The following is an 11,958-nucleotide window of genomic DNA, read 5'->3' on the forward strand; positions in this document are numbered from 1 at the left end:
TCAGAAGTGGTTGCTGGCTGCGTGCCTCGTTTTGTTTAGCGAAGACAGCAGGCTGAGTTGCAGGAGTGCAGCGCAATTGTACCTGAAGCCGGGTTTTGCAAGACTGGAGTGTCGTGAACTAGGTTTAGTGGTGCTCACCTGTGTCAGGTGTCCAGTCTGCTACTCTGCTTATACAAGCAAAAGTAAAGTCTGTCTTCTAGGTGGGGTTGAATAGTACACAGAAAGTAAGTACTGTGCCCATAGAATCTGAAATAAAAAAAGACAAGAGCATCTGTATGAAGATGTGAGCACCATCCATTCAATGAAATGCATGAGGGTGTTAGTAGAACATCTTTTTTTCTTCATTATGTATGAAGTGCATCTGCAGCTTAAGCGTCAGGAAGCCTGCTGTCTGTCCTGCTCTCCAGATCCTGCCTGGTCATTTTCACCCTGCCTCTTGTAACTGCCATCATCACACCTGTGATGGCAAGGAGAGCTAATGTAAGAGTCTCATCTGGCGCAGAGCTTGCTGATCACCTGCAATACATGGTTGCCTTTTCAGGTGATCAGTTCTTCCTCTTCTCTTGGGCTCAGCACACCCTGAGCAGGCACATCCACAGCAGGGCAGGAGTGTGCAGGGCAGAGGGTGGGCGCTGGGACCATAGGGTGGGCGCTGGGACCATAGGATGGGCGCTGGGACCATAGGATGGCTGTAAATGCCCTTGAATCGCATCTTCTGTAGAAAGGCAGACTCAGCATTTGCTGGACGTGGCCCTTCTTAAACCTCTTGTCCTCCACCACCACCCAGCTTGTGTGCCTGTGCTTCACGTTCCTTGGGCAATAAAACATATTAGGGTGACAGAAGGCACATTGGCATGTAAGGTGGTGTTGGCTTGTGGCTTTTTGAGTGTGGTGAAGTCCAGCTTAAAACTTATTTTTCCTTTAGACGCTTCCTCTCAGTTGGCTCTCAGTGTTGCCTTTTAGATTGAAATTGTTCCATTCTTTTGTTTCAGGATGCAAGGAAAGCGTGTAGTGACACAACTCTTGCTCAGGTATGTTCTTGAGCCTGTGTATAGGCTGTTACTTGATATATTAAAAAATTTAAAATCCCTACAATTTATGACTGTAACATGTTCCTGTTTAGTAGCTGGAAGAACAAAGTAGAACTGGCCTTTGGAAATGCACTGTGTGTATTTATACAGTTATTTAAAGCAAAACACCACCACTAAAAACAAAGCAAATGAACAAAACCAAAAAAAGGCAAAAAAAACCCCAACCAGTCAAAAAAAATGACCGTCTTTTAGTGGGTCTTGGTTCCAGTTTACCTTTTAAATAGAGTGTGGTTTTGTGTTTAGTATTCTTAGAAAGACTTAAATAAATGTCTTCTAGCTGCATTTTAGAAAAGTATTTTGCATTTGAAGCTCTGCCATGCTTTTAAAAGTAACAGTGCATTAAATATTGGGAGGATTTTCTTGCATTGATCTTAGTTAAAAACTCTCAGATTTGATAATCTGAAGTAGCCTCAGTATTACATAGTATTATTTTTAAAAACTTTCTAAAGATTCAGGTGTAGCCGTTGTGAAGCATGTTAGCTTATCCTCTGTAAAAGTCTGTTTTCCCTGGTGCTGTGTGGACCTACCCCTGGCCTGTACGCTAGTATCCTTTTTTATGTTGCATGCCAAGATAGCTTATTTTCTATCAAAGTTCAAGTGTATTTAGTTATCTTGTATATTAAAAATAGTCCTCAGTATCTCAGGGGTGTTTTTATTTATTTTTAGATCACAACAAGCCTGGACTCGGTGGGTCGAATTCAAATGCGAACAAGGCGTACGCTTCGAGGTCACTTAGCCAAAATCTACGCTATGCACTGGGGATCTGACTCAAGGTTCGTACCAGGGAGCTCTAAACCTCCACGTTAAGGGTTAGAAATCTGGCTGTCGCTTTGTTGAATTAGTACAGGGTTTTGGGAGCCGTAGGGAGTGGTGTCAGTGCACTTGCAGGGGGATCACAGCCCATGACTGTGGTGGCTTTTTGTCTTTAGTGACAGTTTGCCTTTTGAAAACCAGTGAGGGCTGCACAGCGGTAATAGAAAAGCCATGAGAGGAACTTTGCTTGTTCTCACCACACACATTTTGCCTTTTCCTTCTTTTAATCAAGTTCTTTGAGGAGCAAGAGGAGGGGATGTGGTGATGCGTACTTTTGGAGCGATGGATATTGTATTTTCCAAGGTGTTGAATAATTATGTAACTTCTGTAAGAACAGATATGATAACTTTAAGGACAAATTTGATTTCACTGTAAAAAAAGATTCTTTTTGTACATAGGGGAAAATGTTCCTTTGCTTCTAGGAGGGAGTTTTGTTATGCTGCCTCGAGAGCAACTGATGGTCACACCTTAGTAGAGCCTTGCGGTCTGTTCTCCCTCATGTAGTCCAGAAAAATCTAGAATCTGCTCTCAAAATAAGGTTTATTTTCCCCTGAATTTCTTGTTTATTTTTGTGTGGCTGTATAGTTAAAATACTAGTATACAAAAAATAAAAGCAGCTGTGGAGAGAGTTCATAAAATGTGTTTTCAGTAGGTCGGTGGTTCTGTTCATCGTTATCACGAGTCCCTGTGGACACAGGGGTTCTTTGGTCAGATAATATATAAGCCTTTGAGATTTTTGCCAACAAATGTTGTTGGTTGTCTGTCCCCTCCCCCCCACAAGTGTCAGTAATGAAATTATGAAATTTGTGAATCACTTAGTACTCATGCATGACGTATGTCTATTTTGAGATTATTTTTGTTTGTTTTATATTAACATATTTTGTGTTTATATTTAGGCTACTAGTCAGTGCTTCTCAAGATGGAAAATTAATTATTTGGGATAGTTATACAACAAACAAGGTAGAGTTATTTATAATTCATATCAACAATTAATGCATAATTTATGTGTTTGAGGGTGGTTATGTCAATTTTTACATGTTTGCAAGGCAAAACATGAAAAGCAGCAGTCTTTTTCTAAGTCAGATCACTTTTTTAAAATGAATCTTCTCTCATGACTGGCTGGTTACTGGAGATACGTTGCAGGTTGTGTCTCAGCAGCAGCAGTTCTAAGTAATATGTATGTTTTTTCTGTAGTTTGCTAATGTGGTAACCTGTAGCTGCTGCTCTCTGTCCATATGGTGTTGCTTCTGAAACTAATTTGGCTGTAAATTGTAGAAATACGCAGGCTCAGAATTCCCAAGCACGCTTTGCTTTTGGGGACAGAGAGAGAAGGAGGGAAAAATAACGGGGAAAGGTGTAAAATGAGCAAAGCTGAGGTGGAGTGCGGAGCGGTGATGAGCTGCTGTAAACTCTCCAGTCTCCGTGGGTACAACCATCCCCTTTTGTGTCCTGTAGTTCGGAGAGGTAGAAGAACTGGACAAAGAAATTGAAGTAGGATAAACAAGTTTAGTAAATGTTTAAGTTTAGAATAACTTTGCTATTAAGTAATGTACTGAAGTTGTGTAGACCCACCTCAGAGACTGCTGATCTTTTTCATTCTAGTATGTATGTATAAATATGAGGCTGAGTTGTAATATGTTCTAAAATGAAAGTACCGAGATACAATACACAATCTACTTGGTGTGTTTAATCTGCTACAGTTAATTAATTATATGAATGACCTCAGTGAAAGCTGAAAGCTGCCACGTGACGTGGCATTCACGAGTTCTGTCTTTCCGAAGATGCACGCCATTCCTTTGCGATCCTCCTGGGTGATGACTTGTGCCTATGCACCCTCTGGAAACTATGTTGCCTGTGGTGGATTGGACAACATCTGCTCCATATACAACCTGAAAACCAGAGAGGGCAACGTGAGAGTGAGCCGAGAGCTGCCAGGCCATACAGGTCAGCAAGGTTCTTGCTTCAGCTTCGGTGTTTTTATTGCACCAAATGAAACGATCTCACCTGGAGGTGTGTTGTGAACTGTGAAACAGTTCCATTGGTTTACAGACGAGTTGTGAGGGAATTTTGATCTTGGATATTAAACTCCAGCTGTTACTCCTGGGTCTGAAACTAACGTAACTGTTTTGTTTTTTAGGATACTTGTCCTGTTGTCGCTTCCTAGATGACAACCAAATTGTCACTAGCTCAGGAGACACCACTTGGTGAGTTTTTTAACTCCTTTGGCCTTTTTTTCCCCACTCTTTTTTTTTTTTTTCTCTCTTTTCATTCATTTGTTTTTCCTCCGATCCCTTAATTGGTGTTTAAAATTTAAATTACCGAATAACCACACGAGTTGTGTTCACGTTGTCACTTTCTCTGCAGCGCTTTGTGGGACATTGAAACCGGACAGCAGACCACCACATTCACTGGGCACACTGGCGACGTGATGAGTCTCTCCCTAAGTCCAGACATGAGGACTTTTGTTTCGGGTGCCTGTGATGCCTCCTCGAAGCTTTGGGATATCCGAGATGGAATGTGCCGGCAGTCGTTCACAGGGCACGTGTCAGATATCAATGCAGTTTGTGTAAGTGATCATTGGTATTTCCACATGGGAAGAAAGGGGGACGATAAAAGCTACAGCTGCCTGAATTCAGTTTATATTCTACTGGATTACCTCAATTTAAAATCCATTACTTTATGAGGCAGAGGTTGTTAAATCGTGTGTAGCAAGGAAGGTTGTCTAATAACTTGCGATCTAGTTTATTATTACTGTTATCTATGATGCGTTCTTGGAATAGTTTCAGCTATGTTTTTGTTCAGTAACCGAGACCTCACTTTATTTTAGAAGCAAAGAATGGAGGGGGGAACTTTTTGCAGTGTGACAATGTGTGAAAAACTGAAAGTTGTGGATAAATGCAATATGCTGATGGGAGCAAAACAGCCAAGCATCCTCATCTTAAAAGCTTTTTGTTGAATGAAAATGTACTTGATCTTTTCTGTTGAAAAGAGCTCTCATTGAAATAGTCTGGAAGGCGAAGTTAAAATCAGTACTTACGTTGAATATTCATCCCTGGAATCATTTTGTAATATTTATAAACTGGATTATATTTCCTCTCTGTCATAGTAACACTATGTTCTGATCTGCAAGATGCAAGCTCTGATAAAAAGGGAATGAAATCTAAATCTAAGCTGCATCTGTTTTTGATAAACATGACAAATTATTAAGGCTGAGAAAATACCAAAGGCATGACGAGTAGAAAAATGCAGTTCCTATACTTAGACCTGAATCCCGAGATGTGTCGAGATCTTTTCATTCCCATTTCAATCAATATGGCTGTTGCAAGGATGACTCCGATTTGGAGTAGATTTTTGGGAAATTGAATTGCTTGCAGTCGCGTGTCTCAGCTGAGCCGCCCTGGCTGAGCGGCTCAGGCTGGAACGGTGTGTTTCTGCCTCCCCGGCTCCTCCCGGCCCTCGGCCAGGACACACGGCCGTGCGTGTTCGTTTTGTAGGAGGGAGTCGCATCCGCTCCGACTCCTGTGACACCGAGTGCAGGAACTGCCTGGGGATGTCCCAGTCAGTCAGGTGTTGCTGGTACAAGTCAAGAAGTGTTCCGTCACGTAGCTGTGTATATGCGGTTTTTTAACAGGCAGGTTTTTCAAACAATAAATCATTCTGCTTTTATCCTGGCGAAAGAATCCTGTGATGTTCATGCATTATTTCAAAAACAATATATTCCTCTGGTGTCAAACTCCTGTCTCTTAATTAAAACTTTCAGTTTTTCCCTAATGGACATGCATTTGCCACTGGATCGGATGATGCCACTTGCCGACTCTTTGACCTGCGCGCAGACCAGGAGTTAATGATGTATTCGCACGACAACATCATCTGCGGGATCACTTCTGTCGCCTTCTCCAAAAGCGGCCGCCTCTTGCTAGCAGGCTATGATGACTTCAACTGCAACGTGTGGGACACTCTGAAGGGGGAGAGGGCAGGTGAGTACATCCCTGCAATGAGCTCGTTTTCCTTTTTCTTGACAGAAGATGGATGTTCAAAATCAGTGCAAAATGCAGAGGTCATTGCCAGTGCTACTGCTGGTGTTCTGGAACCTGCTTGCTTCATCTTAACACCGTTTTCTTTTGGAATGGCATCCTTTTATTTTTTTTGCATTTGGTTATGTCTTCCAGTTGTTGCCCTGCAGCACAGTTTCATCTAGATGGTGTGTGGAGTAAGTGAAATACTCCTGGTTTTGGGTATTGACCATTATTTGTGTGCTGGAAGATGCCAGCTCGTGAGGCTGAGAAACAGCCTCCAAAATTACATTACATCTGCAGAAAATATATTTCACTGAAGTGTTTGAAATTAAGTAATACAAAATTATACATTTGCATTGACTTTTGCACCCATCAGTGGAAGTAATTCAGAATACAGTGGTGGTTTTGCTTTGGGTGAGAGGGGAAGTGGACACTTTTAGTCCTTAAATTAGCTACTTCTCTCGGGATATACACCGTGTGTTTATAGCATAGCTACATCTGTCTCGCTTTGTACAGTAATTCACGTGATGGGGCCTGGTTCACTTCTGAACCTTGACTCTGCTGTTCAGGCTGACAATATCCCCTTCTCCTTACGGGACATGGACAGGCTGAGTTTGACCGGACCTGGTAATCCTCAGTGTTTGTAAAACATGAGAAACTCCAGGTAGTTCCTGTACCCAGAGCATTGTCAGAAGACATCACGTTTGATTTTGGAAGTACTCGATGGCTGAAATTGTGGACAGCATTGCCGAGAACAGGGACAAAACAGCAGAGAGCCTGAGTAGGGATGAGGAGGTTCTTGGGGCAGAAAGAAGGAAAAGTAGTAAGGGCAGGGAGAAAAATGGAAGATATTGTGTGCACATGGTTTTTAAAAACCTCATTGTTGAGTTTCATTGGTTTGGCTGTTGTGATGTGTATAGTTCTTCAGGGTAAAGACAAAGAGGGTGACGAGATCTTGCATTCCGTCTTTTTTTAGCAATTTTGAAGACTTACCTGGGAGAGCAGAGTAACAGCTGAAGTCCTCGACCTCCGATAAATACTGACTTTCATTGCTTCTTCTTTTCCAGGTGTCCTTGCTGGCCATGACAACCGTGTCAGCTGTCTAGGTGTTACTGATGACGGCATGGCTGTAGCTACAGGGTCTTGGGACAGTTTTCTCAGAATCTGGAATTAACTGGGAGCCAAACATGTACATTCTCCATTTGAGACCTGGAGAGATCAATGCTGCAGCCTATAGCTGTGAAATAACATTTCTACCTTGTATTTGCAGGTGAAGTTTTTCTATTCACTGATTATTACACAAAGAGGCTTTCTGTAAACTAGAAAAAAATCAAGTGAAGAAATAGGGGAGGGGGGAAGAAATCACTGACTTTTTAAAAGGGGCCAGCACACATAATCATGGTGACCGACAAACTAAGAGCCAGTCTTTTTGTTTTTGGTGGTTTGGTTAGATTGTCCTTGAAGGGTTTTTGCTTGTGCTCAGTCTGCTAATCCTGTACTTTTTTTTTGTACATAACAGAATATACACATTATAGCAGCCAATCATGTAACATTTGTCTGTATGTAAAGAAATACGTTTGCATTTTTTAAGGAACTACATTTATAGCTTTGCTTTTAACCTGAGATGTCACTTCTGAGTTTTGTAGTGGACGAACTAGATTGCTGTTTTAAATGTTTTTGTGAATTTACTGTAGATAAAGTGAAGCCAATGGTATGTATGTGTTTTTATAATGGAAGGCATTTGAGATTTTTTTAAAGGCCCTGGAGACTCCCAGTTGATACCCACCGCCTTAGTCACTCACTCCTTGACCTGCTTGCCTGTTTTTAATCGTGGGGGTTCTTCCTTTAAGCCAGTGGTTCCTGGTTCATCCATTGGCAATCATGGCCTCCAAACACCAAGGAGTTAATGCCAGGCAGATTTGCAACAACAACAAAAATAATGTAAAAAAAAAAAGGTAAAAAATAGGGTTTCAGAAGTATGAGCTTCCACACTGCAGCTTCTCGCATCAGTTATTCCACGCGGTCCCTGGGTGCGGAAGCCAAGTGACCCGCGTTGCTGTCGATAAGTGGCGAGTGCTTTTCCTTTTGGCAATTCAGCTCCAGCCGCACGAGGCGGTTCTGGCCCATCACAAACTCCGGCTGATTTGCACTAACAGAGTGATCCGGGGCGATGCTCCGTGTGCGGAAAGCAGCGGATTTGCAAAGCTTGCTCAGTGACCGCAATCAGCTGAGCCTTTCGGGAGGACTTTGCATAGATAGAAGATTTCAAAGCGCAGTTAGTAACCTATAACCCCTCTCCGAATGAGGGGGTTGCCAAAGCGTACCACAACCAAAAACGCTTCTTGTCAGTTCTGTGCAGTGTGAATTATAAAAAGGAATTGTGTGGCTTAAAACGAACCAAATAACCTTACTTTTACCTGTGGGACTCCTTAAAACTTCGGACTATAAACTTAGTGACTTGCCTGCTCTCCTGTGGTCACAGAGGTCTGGACCATGGTGGCTTATTAGATGCTAATTGCTCTGCAGCTCTGCTGCTGTAAATAAGCCATTTCCTCTCCTGGTCTTGATTTTATTCCAAATTTTGATGTCAGTTGCTTACAAAATCTGGGTTCTGATTAAGTACATTTGAGTGTAGATGAAGGACAACCAAGTGACTGATGCCCATTCGAAACTACCCAGAAAGGGGGCTGAACTTTTTGGTGCCTGGCAGCGCTTGCAATGGATGTTCTCTTGGGAATCTAAACGTCCGTGGCGGTTTTGGAAAGGGAAATTAAGTCTATTGGCTTCTCTTAAGTGACTTATTTTAAAGATCTGTGAATTCTACATCAGGTATAGATAATGTTAGTCTGCCTTCATCTGAAGTTATGGGGAGCCTGGGTATCTCGGGGTCAGGTAGGAAGTGTAAGTGCCCGATATCGTGTCATGTATCAAACCAGATTTGTGGCTGAGATGACTATTCATCAAATTTCTGACATTTGTAATCCTAAATTTCAGTACTTCCAGACTGTGCCTGTAAACTTGCCCTGTCTATAATGGTGAAGGTGCCAATAAATGTACCAGTCAATCACAGTAAATTCACTTTTTAAAAGAGAGAAAGGCGCATCTTGTGCTGGAGAGGTGCACGTGTACTGACAGCAGACTGGTGCAGCACCAAAGTCACACTGCATTGTATGTGCAGCACCAAAGTCACACTGCATTGTATGTCACAGGAATTCCTCAGCGTTCTGCGTCGTGATCTGCCTGCGCTAACAGAACGATGGCAGAATTCGTGTTGCTCTCTGGAGCGAGCAGCTCTTTGGGATCCTGCAGACTTGGTTCATTTTTCAGTGGTACACTTGATTAAGTTTCTTAACTCACAGCTGCCTTGAGTGAATCATTCTGGAAATTTGTTACTATGGAATTTTAAGAAAATATTCTTTTTCTAAAAATCTTTTTTCCATGGAAGTGTGTTTTGAACCAATTTCCTGGTCAACACCGTTGCAAGGACGGGTGCCATTTTTACATTCTGGTATTAAAACTAGTTTCTACTTGCAAAACTCCAAAAAACAATTTTACACATGTATATAAATAACTTTTCTTAAAAGTTCAGGTAGATGGTAAACGTGGTAATGGCTCTCATACAGGTATCACTGCAAATAATGTCACTATTATTGCCTGATGGGCAATTGTCTGTTGGGTTCAGCTGCTTTTAAAAGAAATAATAAGGAATGTGAACTGCTTGCCGATGAGGTTTCCAAAAGCATCGTACAAGTATCTGCCGGGTTTTGCTGGGGGTAACCGGTGTCTGTAGCTGCAGGTGCGGAGGCGGCTCCTCGGGTGTCGGTGCACAAGGGAACCTGGAAGAACCCCGAGCACCACCGGGAAAGCAGCACCTGACGCTTCTTGGGAACTTAGAGCCAGCCTGTGGTCGATCCTGTCAAGGTGACGTTTGCTGCCAGCAAATTGCTGTCCTGGATGTAGCTCAGAGTTTTGTTCTTTAGAGCCTACAGATTTTATGTAACACATTGTTATTATATGAGGCCAAATAATGAACTTGCACAGGCTGTGGCATTTCCTTTTTTAAACGGCTGTAAGTGACCTTTCACTATTGATGCCCTTACTAAAATGGTTGCGATTTTCATGGTAAAAGCTCAAACTCCTCCTAATACGAGGAAGGTAATAAAAGGACCCTTCACAGGTTTTACTTAAAAGGTTTTATGCCCAGAAAACAGTATGTGCCTGTAGTTCAGTGTAGGCCCCGGTGTGCAGCCGGGCTGATTTGACTGCGCCATGGCAGCACCTGCGCTTACACAGCGGATTCTGCAGCACTCGTGGGTGCAGCTTAACCTGTCTTGAAAAGTTTCTTGCCAAACTGCATCATTATCTGAATGTCAAATAACTTGTGTAATTACAGAAAAAGGGTAACTAAGAACATCGTGCCAAAACGGTGCCAAGGTAACTCTTTCCCAGCCTCTCTTCCAAAAACCTAGTGGGTTATGGCTCGGGAAGTGGAACTATGTGCTGTAACAAGATTTATTTTATTCAGGTACAGTTTTGTCAGCATTTTCTAATGTTGATCTAACTTAGCGGTAGAGAACACTGACCGGGCAAGTGCCCAGCTTGGAACAATCCTGTGTGCACCCGGACATCCATTTATTGGTAGAGATATTGGTCGAGATTCTGGAAGCCGCACAAAGCTGTTCCGTGGCATCTCACTGATGTGTGCTCCTTAACTCCAGTGACGTGGGCCTGTTTCCACCTGTCTCCAGACCTCTTTCCTTCCGCACATCGCTGCCCTCTGCCTTGCTAAACTGCAGATACATCGTGGTATCTGGCAGACCTGACCATTCAAGGTATTGATAACAATACATACAATTGGAAGTGGAACGTGGATTAAATAGGCTTTTCCCCACCTAAGGAGAGGGCCTGACCTTGACTTGGCAAAGCTGAATTGATGTAAGAGCTGGTCCTAGTGTGCTTACTGTAATGCATGGGTTGGAAATAGTTTAATTCAGTTAGTGTAACCGCTTGTCCCACAATGAAGTTCACATTACTTTAAGGTGGAATGAAAACATTGTGCAAACATTCCAAGAGTGCTTAGTTGTTCCTCCTCGAGGACACTGTCACCTCCACTAGGTTTAGTGCTGTGCTTTGAGATGTTGGTGAGAGTATTGGCTAATTCAACTAGTTGGTATAAATGGTTGTGTAGCAGAATGACTGATTTTTGAGATAGCATTTCCTGTACAAGTAATTAAGCATGGGTTGATGGTGCACTTTGTATAATCTGGCGTGCATGCTGGGAAACGACTTCCTACACTTCAGAGGCACCACAAGCCTTTTTATCCAGTTGCTGGTTATGTAAAATACATGCAGAATGTTAATGCAGTGTTGTTATGGTAAATGTGTGAACAGTGTTACTAATTGATATAACTGATAACAGATTACATGTGCCTGACATTCTTATACCACACAGTATGTTTAGGTTTTAACTAATATGGACTTCGGTGGAATAGTCTTAGATATTTCAAGCCTTTGTTTTACTTACACAATGGTGCTCTATTTGTGTTTTTCTCCTTTTTTTTAAAAAATGAAAGCATCTGAACACTTGTAGTACATATGACATCCAAAGGAGTCCAAAACAAAATGCTTCTAAACATGCTTGATGTTAATTTGCCTTCAGTTTCCAGCATTTCTCATCAGCTAGGTTTGTTTTTTGGGTTTTTTTTACTTGTTGCTGACTACTTTGGAAAACTTCGGTAATGTTACCAATTATGAAGTGATTCTGCACTGCCTTTGGATTGTGTATGTATTCAGAAACAGTCTTAAAGCTTTTATTTAAGCTATTAAAAAAACCAGGGACTCGTGCCATTTGTTCTTTAACAGTGCTGTTGTAAAAAGACTTCCCTGTGAAAAAAAAAAATATCACTTGCTATGAACTCTGTTTATAGCTTTTTTTTTCCACAATGGATCTTTTCCTTTGTATTTGTACAGTGGCTCAGTGAAAGATGTTGCCATGAGTTGATATTGTAACCAATAAACAAGTGCTTTTAACCAGACTC

At 42.0% G+C, this 11,958-nt stretch overlaps 1 protein-coding gene across 7 annotated transcripts in view; it reads left to right on the forward strand.

Moving 5' to 3' along the window:
* The window catches only part of GNB4 (G protein subunit beta 4), a 74,480-nt gene extending 62,525 nt beyond the window's left edge, over positions 1 to 11,955 (forward strand). For all 7 annotated transcript variants that reach the window (XM_005506575.4, XM_065072945.1, XM_065072947.1 and 4 more), the window contains 8 exons: positions 993 to 1,031; positions 1,758 to 1,864; positions 2,801 to 2,864; positions 3,686 to 3,848; positions 4,042 to 4,108; positions 4,269 to 4,470; positions 5,665 to 5,881; positions 6,988 to 11,955. In XM_005506575.4, the coding sequence (XP_005506632.1) occupies positions 993 to 1,031; positions 1,758 to 1,864; positions 2,801 to 2,864; positions 3,686 to 3,848; positions 4,042 to 4,108; positions 4,269 to 4,470; positions 5,665 to 5,881; positions 6,988 to 7,094 (966 nt within the window). In that variant the 3' untranslated portion in view covers positions 7,095 to 11,955. The remainder of the gene's footprint in view (positions 1 to 992; positions 1,032 to 1,757; positions 1,865 to 2,800; positions 2,865 to 3,685; positions 3,849 to 4,041; positions 4,109 to 4,268; positions 4,471 to 5,664; positions 5,882 to 6,987) is intronic.
* The last annotated feature ends 3 nt before the right edge of the window (positions 11,956 to 11,958 follow it).

The sequence above is a fragment of the Columba livia genome, chromosome 9 (genome assembly GCF_036013475.1).
Source record: "Columba livia isolate bColLiv1 breed racing homer chromosome 9, bColLiv1.pat.W.v2, whole genome shotgun sequence".
Lineage (NCBI taxonomy): Eukaryota > Metazoa > Chordata > Aves > Columbiformes > Columbidae > Columba > Columba livia.